General features: G+C 30.3%; 1 protein-coding gene across 1 annotated transcript in view; it reads right to left on the bottom strand.

Annotated features, from left to right (window-relative positions):
• Positions 1-4,538: 4,538 nt before the first annotated feature.
• LOC143069737 (uncharacterized) overlaps positions 4,539-16,881 on the bottom strand; it is a 33,726-nt gene continuing 21,383 nt past the window's right edge. Inside the window, exons 3-8 of the mRNA XM_076244505.1 lie at positions 16,306-16,456; positions 13,150-13,593; positions 10,657-10,886; positions 8,676-8,765; positions 6,514-6,662; positions 4,539-5,388 (exon numbers count right to left, since the gene is read on the bottom strand). Coding sequence (XP_076100620.1) covers positions 4,728-5,388; positions 6,514-6,662; positions 8,676-8,765; positions 10,657-10,886; positions 13,150-13,593; positions 16,306-16,456 — 1,725 coding nt within the window. The 3' untranslated portion in view covers positions 4,539-4,727. The remainder of the gene's footprint in view (positions 5,389-6,513; positions 6,663-8,675; positions 8,766-10,656; positions 10,887-13,149; positions 13,594-16,305; positions 16,457-16,881) is intronic.

Genomic DNA, 16,881 nt, shown 5'->3' with positions numbered 1-16,881 from the left:
TTAAAAATATTACATACAAATATAATGTTATAAATGTTAATGTAATGCTAGTCCATGCATAGTTTGCCTTGCAGTTAAAATACAGCATAAAATTTCTGAACTTACAATCTTTGCTGCTGTTTTCCTGAAGAGTATTAAATATAGTGCTTTTACTTAAGTATTTTATACATTAAATTCTTATTATTTAGAAAATGTTTTTACTCATAGTGCGTACATGAAAATTCACATGGCTTACACGAAAATATGTTGCTGTGAATATAGTGCTTTCATGAAATTTCATGCTGCTAATACATAAAAAACGCATCAATACTACTTCTATTACTGGAAGTTTGCAATCGATCTCTTGTCATATTGAATAGTTACAGGGGAGATAATCCAGACATTTTGATTTATTTTGTACCAGTAGAATAAATATGTTAGGAAATACTTAAATTACAATTATTTTTAGATAAGAAGTATGCTGTTTGTAGATCTTGAACCTTATATGCAATACTTACACATTATGGGTTCATATCTTAACAAGTATTACTTTCCATTTATTTATTGATGTTTTGGCTTTAATATGTATTAAACATTAATCAAACATGCAGAAAAAAGTGTTAGTTTTAAAAATGTTTCTGTTAAATATATTTCATTGCCATTAAATGATTGTAAATTAAGATCTCTGAAATCCTACGATGGAATTATCTCCCATCAAATATTGAAAAAATACATGCAACCTGTATATAGTCATTTTTGTGATATCATAGAATGCATATCTGTCTTAGTCTCAGTTTTCTTGAAAGCAATGTTCAAGATCTATGTACATTTCAAAAATATTTCTGTATCACATTTATAACAACTAGTAATTTCTGTGGTGTTATACTTTTGGATAGGCTTTGAAGAAGGAGTAAAAAGCTACACTTTGTCTGGCTATAATATAAAGTTTAATGCGAAGGAAAAAATTTGATTGAAAATCACAATGCTTAGGAACTTGAGTGAAATTTTGTATATATATTCAACTTGTAACTTATTTTTATAGAAAAATATAGATTTGGCAGCTCTTATGTATAACATAGCCAGCAATTGAGTAAGGAAGGCATATACATTTTATAATTCATTTGTAATTGCATTGATTTGGTACAAAACATAGAAATATTGTTATTTTGTATAATGCAGTGATGCAGATAGATTGATTTAAGTTTCCTTTGAGTATCTTTGTATGTTTGTTTGAGTTATTGTGAATTTAAAATTTTGATTTCCTCCACATATTCAAATCAAAGGTAATAGGAATGTTACTGCCCCAGGACATGTAAATATGAATGTTTGAATAAACCAAAAATTGTATTCCAAGTAAAGTATAATTTTTGACATTACATTCTATTTTACTTTAAAGCAGCTGCTTTTTGAAATATCAGGTGTAAATGCAATTTTAAATCTGAGGGCTTGTTATATGAATTCAATATGTTTCACAAGAACAACATTTATTTCAAATTCAGCAAATGCATAAAAAAAGAGGTTAAATAGGATTTTTTTTCAATATGACTCCATACCCAACTCCAGCCATGTTGGGGAAACCTTGAAATTTGAGGTAAAACCCTGATATAGCATATACTTGTAAAAGTTCACTTTGTTATAAACTTGTGTACCAAGTTTCAAATTGATATTGTAACAATTTCATGGCAAGCCCTTTAATCTGGTTAAGTAAAATTGGAACTGTTATTTAACTTGATACAGGACACATGTCCAGGCTGATACATGAACAGGAAAACATATTGCTCTCTGACTGACATAGGCTGGGGTGTATAAAATATATCCACATGGAACTGCCCAGTTGTAAGAGAATAAGTTGATATATTACGAGTTTGAGTATTTTAACTATCATTATAGTATCATGCTTCATATGTGATTTCATTGGTGTTGTGACCATTTAATTCTTGTTTTTGTATAGTTTTTTATTATCACTTTTCTCAAATTTTGCTTTCATAATTTTTGTGATAATTTTCCATATCAAGATACTCCCTCTCATATTCAAAACCATCTACAATTATTATTTGTTTTGCTTCAATGTAAGATAAAAGTCTCTTAGTATTTTGAATAAAAAAATGAACTTAAACCATAGCAACTAGGCATGCTTTTGAAATTTTTCAAAATTATAGAGGGCAAAAAATTTCCACTCATTTTGTAGTCATATTTTCTATGCCCTGATATATCATTAGTGTTTTAAGTCTTTTCATGCAATGTTAGCAATATTAGTTGTGAAATTCATTGCTTACTGATACTTCTTAGTAGAACAGTCATGTCGTTTATGTAAGTGCGAGCCTAGAAGTGTTTTTGAAATCAAATTAATTTTTAAGGGGTACATTCTCTTCACAATCAGTCTAACTTTCATTACTGTAATACCAATTCAGAAAAAAAATATTGTTTCCATTGTATTCAATTTGTGACCATCAAACTAGTGATTGATGCTTGTAAATAAACAAAAACATTACATTCTTGTCATAAAAAATTGAATTGCTTAAACTTATGTGCAGAAACAGAAATTAAAATGGTTAAGTTATGTTATTAATGTGTCTTGGGCTGCATTCACACTGAGGCTTAAACAATTTTCAAACATTAAGTATAAGTTATCAACCTGTAAATTTTTGAAACTGTAAAATCAATTTTAAATTTAGAATTGAGCTCATTTCAAACATTATTTTTTATTTTTGTCTTGCCTGTCTGGAAGTAATCTTTAGGGTGCTGTTTTTAAAGTTGAAGGCACCAACAAATAATAAATTTTATGAAAAGGTTAATTAGACCAAACATAGATCTTTATTTTAAATAGTTTGTAATATACAAAGACATATACATTTATATGTGTGTACACAAAACATGTTACACATAGGCAGTGTAAAATTAATGCAGTCTTGGTTAAAGTTCATTAATGTTTGTTATATTTAAAATAGAATTACATTTGTAGTTTTGTGATTAGATGTGTTTTAAACATGTCTAAATCATTGTTAGTTATAATAGAGTTTTTTTTTTTCCAATTTTGATAATTAGTACCGTATTAAAACATGTCTTTAATGAGGTTTTATAGCTTAATAAAAATTTCCAACAATGAAACAAATTATTATTCGGACTAATTGATAGTTGTCAGGAACAGTAATTTTAAACACTGAGGATGAAACACACCTAATCCTTCACTTCCCACAAGTGAAAAGGAGCCTCAGTGGCCAAGTGATCTAAGTAGTCAAACTACTGTATCACTTGACAGTCAATACTGATACTGAGGTTGTAAGTTTGAAATTCGCATGGGCCCAGTGCACTTGACTCAAATTTTAATTGACTAAGATTGTCATTTTTCATACCCGAGGACTTCTACAGAACATTTTTGTGTACATATAGCAATATGGCAAGTGAAGACTTTGCTGTATATTGTATACATATAAGAACCAAACTGTAAGGCCTTCCAAAGAAGCAAAATCCATACCATATAGTCAGCTATAACAGCCCCATCATGAAAAAATGTAAAAACATTCAAACAAGAAATTTAATGGCTTCATTTCTGCAAAACCAAAACACAAATATAACGGACAGCAACCACTGAAGTATAGGCTCCTGACATGGGACAGGTACCTATCTTTTTTTATTTGAAAGTCACTAGTCTTTTGTAGAGGAAATATTTGCCTGGTGTACAAAATGAAGAAGCCTAGTATCTTTGATGAGTTTGTAAATGGTAGTACAACCTCTGCAAAAGTTGTCCATATGACTGAATCAATTAATCAAGTATTTATTCCTATGAAAGCTTTCTTTAAATTGCAGCTTCTGTATCATTTAGCTTCCAGTGGAGCCTTTATCAAGAAAATGCAGAATATATGTTCCCCAACCATACAAAACTTCATGGATAGTCATGTTAGTTGAAAAAGAAATAGTAGTAGAATGTATATTTTCACTTGTGGAATAACTGTGAATTCATTAATTTTTGTTGGTACCAATAATCATGGATTAAAGAAAAAGTGCATTTTTGTAGATTCTTAATTTCATAGTTTTCCCAAAGTCTGCAAGTATTCAATTCTATTTTGATTGTTTGTTGAAGATTTAAATTTGTAGTTAACTTTACCCATGAAATCCAGGAAAAGTATCCCATGAATGAAAACAAATCCACGACCATGGTATACTGACAAAAAAGGTTGAAACATGTTCTTGCATCAATAGTCAAAACAGTCTGTATTTTCTCGTTTTGTTGAAGACCCATTGATGGCATTGGGCTGTTTTTGCTCTTTGGACAGTTATTGTCTCCTTTGACACATTCCCCTTTTCAATTTTCAATTTCATTTTTCATTTGATATATTTAAGTTCCTTCTGTTCCAGTTTTTAATGGATTTTGCAAGAGAATATCAACTACAAAATCAACAAAATAATTTATTTAAAACATTACTTTATAAATCATGGCACAAGAATATATATTGAACAAGGTTAGCACAGATATTCATCTAATATCCACTATGAAGTTTTCTCTACTTCATTAACATTACTGCAAATGGCCAAAAATGACTTGGAATGTCTTGCAGTAAAACATTTTCAATCTTCAAAATTGATAGTGAAGGTCACAAAAAATACAATAGATAGTTTTTCAATTAGCATAATTTGATTAAGAGGATGAAAGTTGAAAAAAAAGACAGGATGAGACATGTTGAAAAAAAGGCAAGAATAAATAGAGTGAAAAATAAAATGCAGGACATATAAAAAAGAAGGCTTATAACCTACTTGAGAAGAACTTCTGCTAGTTCTATCATTTTCTGATATTTGTTCCAGTCTATAATTTCACATTGAACGCCTACATCTTTACATTTATCTGACTCAGTCTGTGTAGTTGTACTTTTTCCTTCAACAATGACAGGATTGGGTACTACGGTTGATTTACAAGTATATCTTCGTCCGTCAGGAAAGTCTACACTTTCATGTTTCACAACAGCAATAACCTGACATTGTTCTTCCTGTGACTTTTGTGTTGCACACTGTCTCACCATTTGTCTTGTTTCATTAAATTCTTGCTGTAAAGTGCTATTCAAAGATGGATGAGTTGAAGCAGCTTGTAAATTAATTGCTGGCGAATTGCATTCTTTTAGTAAATATTCTGCAAATGTAGAACTGTGAGAACTCGAGGAATCACTGTTTGGAATAATTTTTAATTTTCTCTCACTTTCAAAATTTATTTCTGTTTTATTTGATTGTAACGGCAATGGTGGAAATGAAAAATCTTTCATTTTTTTCAATTTATTTGACTTTGATTTATTGAAATCTGCAGCTTTTATTTCTTTCTTCTTTTTATCTCTCAACTCTTTTAAGTCTTCTTTACAAATGTCAGCCTTGACCATGGTAAACAGTTCTTTCTTGTAATCTTTCATCTCTTCGATAATTTCACTGAAATTAAAACAATTTTTTCAAAGATTCTTATGAAACCAAATGATTGAATAAGGCGCGAAATTGAACAAAACAAATGCCCAGTTTATTGCAGCTGTGCCCTTTCAGTGGTGGATCCAGAATTTTTCAAAAGTGGGGCCCATTGACTGCCTAAGAGGAGGCCCGTTCCAGTCATGCTTCAGTGATTCTCTATATAATCAACCAAACTTTTCCACATAAAAGGGGTGAGGGGCCTGAAAAAAACTCTAAATCCGCCTCTGCCTTTTGATCTGAAAGTCAATAAGATCCTTTTTATCCTCTATATCTTTCATTATACAAGTTTAATATATACTAAACTAGAGAGCCTGTGTCTTTCACCTTGGTCTATGTGTATATTCAACAAAGGACACTCTCTATAATCAGAAACTTAAATAATGGGTTTAAATCCACAATGTCTTGGATGATTAAATTAAATCTGTGTCCATCAATTAATTTCAAAAGAGTTATGCCCCTTAGAAACATAAGTTTAAGTTATGGTATTTGGAAAAAAATGCATCGTTAGCTCTCTCATGCAAACATTTTTTTCCAGATTGTTATGAAACTTGTATAATAGATTTATATCAGCAATGTCTTGAATGAGTTCAAAAATCAGTGACAATCAACTATTTCTAGTGAGTATTGATTATATGGAAAATTGCATTGTTTAAGTGCCCCCATATACAATTCTTTCCAGAATTTTATGGACCATATATAGGATTATATCAGCAATGTGTTTGACACTTTAGAAAAAACATTTGGATCAAATATTTTGAACAAGCAAGGACTACTCAAGTTACAAATCAGAAACCATCTGGTTTTTTTTTGACACACAAACAAATGGAAAGAGGGATGGACATATAGCAATGAATATATGCTCCTTCCTATTTTTTCAATGACTATAACAAATCTTATTCAATTTTCTTTCTTTCTAAGGAACATTTTCAAACTAGATTTATTGATTGTATAGAGGATGTATGATACAAAAGAAAACAATAAGCATTTTTGTTTGTTCAAAAATTAATTGTTGTTGTGACAGTTTAAAATTTTTATTATAAATCAGCCATTATCCCCAAAATGATAAAATATTATTGACCAAAAAACACTTACCTAGAGAAATACTGATGTGCCTTTATGTAGGACAAACAAACAGCAGTAACATTATCAGTGTCAACAGGGATACAGTCAGGACTGAATCCAGTCTTCTTTAATTTAGTGCTATCACCTAAACCATATTCCCTCATCATGTCATAGGCAATCTGCAAAAACAGGTTGTATACAATATTTATAGATTATACTTTGTTATCTCAACGAGATTGATTTTCTTGCTTGAGCCAGTACAGCCAAAATGAGAAAAGCAAGACAGTTAAGATGCCAATGATAATCTGTTTATCGCTATTTTACATATAACAATGTTGTTACAGTGACTTGACTGTTAGTGTTGCTATTCACCAATTGCAACTCATTCAAAATTTTGACCCAATTGCAATTTGTTTTATTAAATCAAATTGTTCAACTGGTCAAAAATTTGAACAAACTGTTCAGCCAAAATGGGAAAGTGCAAAGTGATAAAATAAATCATACTTACAATCCTATAAGTCTGTAACTCCACTGTATTGATGTAATTCCTAAATCAGTCTATCAATCTGTATAGTTATATTACAGCCATTACCATACTAAAGGTGAACTGTTTTATTTTGAATTGCTATAAAAATGTCAAAACTAAGCTTTTATAGAGTTTTTCTTTCGAAAAGTATTCTATATTTATAAGTATCACACATTATGTGAATAAAAACATTTCATATTCAGTAAAATATGTATGAAATAACAATATGCTTCCTTGGGGAGATAACCTAAAATACTATTCTTTTGAATAAAGACTTTTTGAAACCAAAAAGCGATTATCTCCCCTTCCTACAAACATATTGCAATTTCAAATATTTTACTGAATATGAAATGTTTTTATTCACATAGTGTGTGATTCTTATAAATATAGAATACTTTTCGAAAGAAAAACTCTATAAAAGCTTAGTTTTGACATTTTTATAGCAATTCAAAATAAAACAGTTCACCTTTAGTATGGTAATGGCAATAATATAACTATACAGATTGATAGACTGATTTTGGAAATACATCAATATAGTGGAGTTAAAGACTTATAGGATTGTAAGTATGATTTATTTTATCACTTTGCGCTTTCAAATTTTGGCTGAACAGTTTGTTCAAATTTTTGACCAGTTGAACAATTTGATTTAATAAAACAAATTGCAATAGGGTCAAAATTTTGAATGAGTTGCAATTGGTGAATAGCAACACTAACAGTCAAGTCACTGTAATGACTAAATGTGCATCCTTAGTTTATAGCGATAATTTTTCATATCACTCTACTGCGCTGTGAAAGGAAATTATCACACAGTTAGATTAAAGGAAAATTTCGTAAAATAGTGATAAAAAGTAATATTATGTAATCTCTAAAATTATGTTTTAAATCTTTCCATAGCTTTTTAAATAATGACATTTTTCAAGCCTCAATGAAGGAAAAAACCCAGTAACTTAAGGCTTAAGGATCCTCAATCACAGCAATTTTATCTTTAAGGATACAGTGTATGTAATGTGTGAATCCTGAAATGCCATTATCACTGTATCCATGATGAATTTCTAATGTGATAAATAAATAAACAGACGACATATTCACGATTTTTTTAATAAAATAAGAAATAAAATACAATATGTACTGTTTTTATAAATTCATGATAAATGTATTTGATGTAGACAGGTTTTAATCGCACCTACAGCCATCCAGGTGTAAAATTGATACACAGATAGATAAATATTAAGAATAGTTCACGAAACAGAGTTTGCAAGAGTTTTAAAAGTAGCAGTCAAGTTTCATTTGTAGAAAAATGTACCTTTTAACATGATTTATAATGTAGTATAACTTAAAACAGGTTTTGTTGTTCAGATTGTTGATATTGAATCAAATTCCACTTTGTTGTTTTTGTGATGCGATTCAATTGTTTACTGTTGAATAATAATACCAGACTTTCATTTTCACTGTAGAGGGATTCATTACTGTTGTATATGAGATGCATTTTCACAGAAGGATTTAATTAATTTTCATTGTATAAAGTTTTAATTTAGCCAACTCTCTAACATAATTTATGAAGTCAGAAGGATTGATCATGCATATATGCATATTTTGTGAGTGAAAGTCTTGAGGTAATATGTCAATAAATTCTGTAAAAAAAAATTAAAAAAATTAAAGGACAAACCTTGAGATCAAATACTTTAGTTCCATCCAGTATAATTTCATATTTGTGAAAAAACACAGCACATGTCTTAGAATCTAGTCCATGAAATACCTGAAAAAAAATAGAAAAAAATGAGAATAATAAAAATATCTATAGTATATAGAAGTGCTTCAATGTCATTATCTATACATCAAATTTTCTGATGTTTAGTCTAAAATAGAAGTGAAAATAATTTTGAACCTTTCAACAATGCATAAAACAAACCATTGAGAATGACAGACAATACACCTATTTATTCCTGCTTTGCATATATATTTTAGATTATAAATATTGGTTTTAAGCTATGATAATTATAAACAAGTGTGCACACGCTGAAATGTCTTGCCTTCTTTACTAATCATTGATTTTATGTTGATAATCCTAAATATAAAGCTTTATTACAACTGTCACATAAACTCAACATTAACCAAGAAAAATAAATATTGATTAATGAACCATGAAAATGAGGTCAAGGTCAGATGAATCATGCCAGACAGACATGTACAGCTAACAATTCTTCCATACAACAAATATATAGTTGACCTATTGCTTTTAAATTAAGAAATACAGACCAAAAGTCTAAAACACAAATTTTTAACACTGAGCGAACCATGAAAATGAGGTCAAGGTCAAATAAAACCTGTGTGACTGACGATTATAGATCATAAAATATTTCCATACACCAAATATAGTTGACCTATTGCATATAGTATTAGAAAAATAGACCAAAACTCAAAAACTTAACTTTGACCACTGAACCATGAAAATGAGGTCAAGGTCATATGACACCTGTCAGCTAGACATGTACACCTCACAATCATTCCATACACCAAATTTAGTAAACCAATTGCATATAGTATAAGAAAAACAGACCAAAACACAATAACTTAACTGTAACCACTGAACCATGATAATGAGGTCAAGGTCAGATGACACCTGCCAATTTGACATGTACACCTTACAGTTCTTCCATACACCGAATATATTAGACCTATTGCTTATAGTATCTGAGATATGGACTTGACCCCCAAAACTTAACCTTGTTCACTGATCCATGAAATGAGGTCAAGGCCAAGTGAAAACTCTGACGGGCTTGAGAACCTTGCAAGGTAAGCACATACCAAATATAGTTATCCTATTACTTATAATAAGAGAGAATTTAACATTACAAAAATTTTTAACTTTTTTTTCAAGTAGTATATACAGAGTATGAAGCATCTAGGTCTTTCATCTTCTAAAATATAAAGCTTTTAAGAGGGTGTCCATGGAAAAACCAGGCAGTGGATGGCACGTGACATATTTAGTTTTCAAAATATTTTCATCTATTTCATATCACAAATTCATTCTTTCTCAAAGTTAAATTTTTTTTTTTATTAACTGCAACAAATAAAGAGAAAAAATACAAAGAAAGCACTGAAATTCATTAAAAAGGGGAGATAACTCTTCATTTTGTACAAAATTTTGTTGCTTTCTTAGTGAACTTTAAAATCATTTTCTGAGCCATCCACTGTTGATTCAAAAATATCTTTGACATATATATCCTTTGTATGATATAAAAATAGCATTGGAACCAAAAATTCAGTGGGAAAAAAATTATGTTGTGCCACCAATATCATACATATTCACATATTTTTGTGAGCAAAATGCATTAAATGTGTTTGTTTGCCAATTTATATATACTGTGGATTCATTTTATTTTATAAGTACCATTTTGATCTTGTTTATTGAGAGGACATTGTACTTTCTTTAATTCAATTTCATGGTTTTCTCAGTCTGGTTTATATAGAAAATTTGTAGTTTTTTTAACATCTGAATTCTTGGTTTACATAAATTACCCACAGAATTTGTAAAATTGTTATGATTTCATAATCTGCCAGAAAAACATGAACAGTAAAATGAAACCACATCTTTCAATCAAAAACAAAAAATTCCTAACATAATACATTGTAGTATAAATCCTCACTTTGGTTGGTTCCAAGGTCCAATTGAAAAATTCTGCCACTTTGCCAGAAGTCATTAAGAAAGGATTGTTTTCAACTTCAAAGATAAAAGATTTATCTTCAGTTACACAAGCTATTCTCCTAAAGCCATCTTTGCATGGTTCCACATGGACAGCCACCACGTCTTTCTCCATCAGATAGTCTACAACACTTACACTGTTTTCAGGCTCATCTATTGTGATTGTTTCTTCATCTACATAAAGTTGAAAATAAAAAAATACAAATTGCTTCATTTAATGTATAAAATAAATAAAATGTTCACATATATTAGAAATGTGTACTTTATCTGTCTGTGTGTAATTAAGATGGTACAATGTATTTAATGTTGAACTTTATTAAAATTCAAATATATATAAAATTTTAGTAAAAGACTTCATATATATCTTTACTTTCAGTTTAAGTTTAAATGACAATAATTATATGGGGAGGTTATAATGTTTCTTGTAATAAATTACAGTCTTCCTTATTTAATCTTGAAAATATTTTTAAAAATCTTAAGTGTGAGAATCTCCATCTTAAATTTTCTAAGTTTATACTTGGTGTACACAAAAGGAGTGTCAATTTTGCTGTATTATCAGAACTGGGGCGTTTCCCCTTACATTATGATATTGTAAAGTCAATTGTAAAATACTGGTATAGATTTGAAAATCTTACAACTGAATTCAGTCTATTAAAAGATGCTTATAAATGCAGCCAAGAGCTTCACAAATCTAACATAACTTCTTGGTACTCATTTGCTAAGAAAGTATTAGAAGTTTTTGAAATTAAACCAGAAGTAAAACATTTCGGACAATATAAATTTTTGAACATATCTAGCAAATTAATTCACACTAAATATATTAGCAATTGGTATGCTAGCCAAAATAAAGCTTCTGATGGAAAACTGTTTAATTATGTGAAATTTAAGCAGAATTTTGGTTATGAAAATTATCTTTCTTTGATAAAGGACTTTGATTTAAGAAGATCTATATGCAAATTACGTATTTCTGCTCATAAGCTTCAAATTGAAGTTGGACGTTTTTCAAATATTCCACGAAATGAAAGAATTTGCAAAAAATGCTCCTCTGGCTGTGTTGAAGATGAAATCCATTTTTTAACTAACTGTGAAAATTTTAAATCAGATAGAGATGCTCTCTTTGACTTTGTTTGCCAAAGAATTCCAAATTTTTCTTTACTGGATAATCAGCATAAATTTATTTATTTATTAAACTGTGAAGACAATCAGGTCCTTAATGCTGTTGGTAAATTTATTAAAGTGAATATGAGTTAGTAATTGTATTGTTACTGTATGTAAAATAATGTTTGTATCTATGTATCTATCAAATTAATATTCTTTTTCCTTATTCATGTATGCTCTGTATGCCCCTTGTGGGCCCTTAATTGGAAATAAAATATGTTCTGTTCTGTTCTGTTCTGTTCTGTTCTATGCACATTAAATTGAGCCACGATGTCAGCAACATTCATTCCGGCATCAACCATCCGAAGAGCTTTCTGACGGTAATTTTTGGGGAGGCCTGGTTGACGCCAATGCAATATTTTTCAAAGGTGTATGTGTTTTTCTTACCAACGGTGTGTTTCTGAATGTTAGTTGAAAAGAAATTTTTAATATCGTTTTAAAACTACAGGTACAGAAGGTAAAACATCAATTACACGTGCAAAGCTGAAATGCCGCGAAATCAATCACCAGGAAAAAAGAAAGACTGTTTCAAATTACAGGTAAAACTAAGGATTATAGCAATGATGTTTAATTATTTTTTTTCCAAAAACAACAAAAAAAAAATTCAAAAAAAAAGTGTTGCTAAACTTTTTTGGCTCAGTATATTAGAAGACCCTATACGTGAAAAATCAAGTAAGTTATGACCCTATATGTGAGAAATCACCTATATGTGAGAAATCAAGTAAGATATTAAAATGGTAGTTACATATTGAAATCAGAAGGCTATTACTGCAAAAATAATTATCAGGTTCAAAGTAATCAAACATTACTACAGTAAATCAGATACTTGGAACCACATAATCATTGAGATAGGTATTAAACACTCAACTCACACTATCAAATTTCTATGTCCAGTGAACCACAAATCTGGGTCTTAAACTGCATTTGGCATTTATTTTTTAGAACTTCACATCATAAAGACATGTGTATTAAGTTGCAAGTTGATGGTTAACTTTTAAACTGACAGACAGACTGACAGTCATAAACTTGAAAAGATATTACTATTAATCTGACTGTAAAAGATTGGGTCAAAAAATCTAAAATACTGTTGGTAGATATAGGAAGATGTGGTATGAGTGCCAATGAGACAAGTCTCCATCCAAATAACAATTTATAAAAGTAAACAATTATAGGTCAATGTGTGGCCTTCAACACGGTGTCTTGTTTGCTAGAAACCATAATGATACAATACTAAACACATCTTTATATTTTCTTATTGATTAGGTCATGGTACACTAACAAGATTCCAGAATAATAGCAGCCACAAATTCCTCCTCTGGTTCCTGATCCTGTATAGCATCTTCAAACTTGTCATCATCCTCCCAGTTGTTAGGAGGAGTGTTTGGATAATCATCTTTAAGTTTATGCAAAGCCCCAAATCCACTTGCAGTTTTCACACCTAGAATCCCAAAACCACTTGAGGAATCCACATTCAGAGCTCTAGACCCAGCCGGTGCATCCACTTTCATCTTTTCATTAAACTTTAAATTTTGTTCTGCATCTTCCACTGCAGTCTCGTCTATTTCTGTCTTATCTTTCTTTTTCTGTGTTTCTGTTCCTTCTTCTTTCTCTCTATTTCCTTTGCTTTTCTTGTTTTTCTTCTTCTTTCTTTTTCCATCCTGTACCAGATTTGCATAATCAATAGATACTTTTGATACTTTTACATTTTGATCAAATCTCTGTCCTGATGAAAAAAATATCAAAATACACAGTTTTGAGTCTGTCCCTTCATATTATAAGATTTTACAAGAATATTTTTGCTCCTTGTTCTATATACATATTCAACAAAGGACACTCTCCAACATTGTATATGAGAATAGAATTAATGACAAAAATCTCTGTTTTTTTTTGGTTTTTTTTTATCTTATACTGCTGAACATTGAAGTTATTCAAGTTCATTTTCTCTCTATCTTATTTAGCTGTTGCTCTAAATACAAAGGAGTAAACAAAATTTCTAATTTAAGTGCATTTTAGCACTCCTATGAAGAATAACACTATACTGCATTGCAATTATTTCTGCAAAATTTGACTTGTTAGTACGGTCGAAATGCCAAATTACGGAGTCAAATAACATCTATAAAACTGAGATCAGTAAAGGAAATCCCTGAAGAATCCACTTACAACATATTGAACGTACTAGTAACAGATTTGTATGCTTCCTAGTGGATCCTACGGACCAAATATCAAGTGACTGACTGACGGATGGACGGACAGCGGTAAAACAATATGTCCCTATTCGTCGGAGAACCACCGAGTTATGATGGCAAGATCCCCCACAAATCTACAACAATCTCCTAACTTACGCACTAAGGGATTTATATTACATATATGAGTGAGTTTATGCTACAGTAATAAAGCTACAGCCGTAGTCATGCGAAAATTTTATTTTGATTCTGTGTTTCTGTGCAAACCAATCTACAATCAAGACACTCGCACCTGTTGTAAAATTATTTATATAGAAATATCAGGTAATATCTTAACTAAAAACCTTGAAAGACATGGTGCTGGTAGTTGTGACATAAAGAAATACAGGAACACCACAAATAAATAATTGTTTTGCACATCGCCAATATGTTACCATTTGTACATGGTTTCAGTAATGTGAAATTTAACTGCCTTACTTAAGAATTACTTTAACACTCCATAACACCAGCCCTGCCAAACTTGGTTAAGACGATGGAAATGTGAAAAGTTAGACAGATAGATGGGCGGACCAACAGACGCAAAGTGAGACGAGACAGATCAAAATTGTTCACCTGACCAATAATAATATTATGTTTTGCTAACGAAAATTTTTACTTTTACCAGCGATTTTTAATTGTCTTTTCATAATATCTGTTTTTTACTTTTTTTATTTTCGGATGTCGTACCAGACTTAACTGTGTTTCCACAAACAACTAAAATCAGAATGAGATGCATTTACGACGTTATGTTTATTTTCTTGGGATTCCAAACATGTAATACATTACATAATTCGACTAAATTTTTAGGTTGCAAGTGAGAAATAAATATAGGCACAGAGATACAAATTTATAAACTAACCTTTTGCTTGAAACAGTATTTCTATCTTTCATTACAGATATTATGAAAGAATCTCACCTGGCTGCAGACTGTTTTCTTGACCGTGCCATAATGAAATTGTGAAAGTGAGTAAGGGATGTTTTGGAACTTAGATTATCAAAGAAATTGATAATAAAAACCGCAAATACAATTTAATATTTGTTTTTACTTTAACTGCTAAACAAAACTATTATATTTTTCATCAAATGCAGCTCCGCGTTTGACACCTTCCTTCGAAATACTATATAGAACTTTAATAAATCGTAGGCCAGTTGATAAGTATAATCAAGTTTATTCTGTTAAACTGACTTTTTTTATATATTTGAATGTTAAAAAAGATGTCTCTTCTGATACTTAAATAAGTTGAAAACGACCAATGCTTTGCAAATTTTAGGGAGGGGGCACGCCCACCACGCCTCTGCCTAAATCCGCCCCTGATATTTACACTTTCATCTATTGTGATTATTTCTTCATCTGAACTTAGATCAGGTTAAACAAAATTAACCAAAAGGAATGCTTGTGTCACCTACTAAAAAAAGTTTTAAAACTTATAAGATAATTCGCAATCAGATAATCTTATTGTTGATCCTCAGTTAGTGGTTATAATAGCTTGAATCTCATTATTATTTGTGTATCACATGTGTGAAACAGAGGTGAAGGGTCCAAACTTAGTTAGGACTGCATCTTTTGCATTCAAAAAGACATTTGATCTTAAACACATGTACCATTACTGCATCCCATAGAGATTTGCAAAGGACAAGGTTCACTTATGGCACATTAAAATGGCCTAAAATATCAACTTTATCATAAGACACCAAAAAGGTCTCAATTTGGTTCGTAATCAAAAGTGTAAGTGATAAATATACCAGTTCTTTTCATAAAAGTGCATAATATTTTACGAAGTAAGCCCATTTGGGACATTTTATCAAAATATGATGATTTTGTGCATTTTTCAGAAGCTTGAGAAACACATTGGCCGCCACCTATGATCCAAAATGTGTTGTAACTAAAAGATACCAATTTTGATATAGATTTCATCAATATAAAAACATTTTGGATCGTAGATGGCGGCCAAGGTTAATTATGCCAAAAACAATTAAATCTATGGAAAAAAAAGTACCAAAATTGACCTTTTAATACAAATTATGTTTCTTTAAGGGGTCATAGCTCCATAAATTGTAAAGGAAAGTGCCAGAAAAAATAATTTTGTCTTAATAGTATTATATCACAAGTATTTCTATGTGAAATTTGTAATTTTTTCGTAAGTTCTTTTTTGAAACCGACTCAAGGTCTATAACTTTGAACATCCAGTTAATTGATTGTAAATTACCAGCACCTAATGAGTCTTCTTGGACAGTGCATAAACTGCTAGTAGAATCTTCTAAATCATATACAAAATCAGAACTGTTTGGAAATTCTTCCTCTTCAATGCACATGGTGGATTTAACATCATTTTCTTTAAATTCTTCCTTTGCAAGTTGAATTAACTGAAATTATGCAATTCAAATTAAACAGTCAAATAATTATGAGATTTTAATTTAACAGCCAAGAGATTATGATATTCAAATTTAGCAGTCAATTTATTATGATATTTATAGATTATTATTGATCATCCCAATGAGATTGATTTTCTCGCTTGAGCCGGAGAAAACAATAAAAGCAATCAAGTTGAGATGACCAATGATAATCTGTTCATTGCTATTTTACCTATGACGACGTTGGTCAGTTTCATGTCAATTTCATTGACAACGCCATGTGCTCCCTTAGTTTCTAGGGATAATTTGTCATATCACTTGACTCCCCTGAAAAAGAAAATATTAGTCAGAATGCAAGATCAAAGGAAAATTTCGTAAAAAGTGATAATCAAATTTAACCTCAAAGTTTAATATTATACAATATTAAAATTTGGCAG

The sequence above is a fragment of the Mytilus galloprovincialis genome, chromosome 3, assembly GCF_965363235.1.
Source record: "Mytilus galloprovincialis chromosome 3, xbMytGall1.hap1.1, whole genome shotgun sequence".
In the NCBI taxonomy this organism is placed as follows: Eukaryota; Metazoa; Mollusca; class Bivalvia; order Mytilida; family Mytilidae; genus Mytilus; species Mytilus galloprovincialis.
This window is presented reverse-complemented; position numbering and strand designations above follow the sequence as displayed.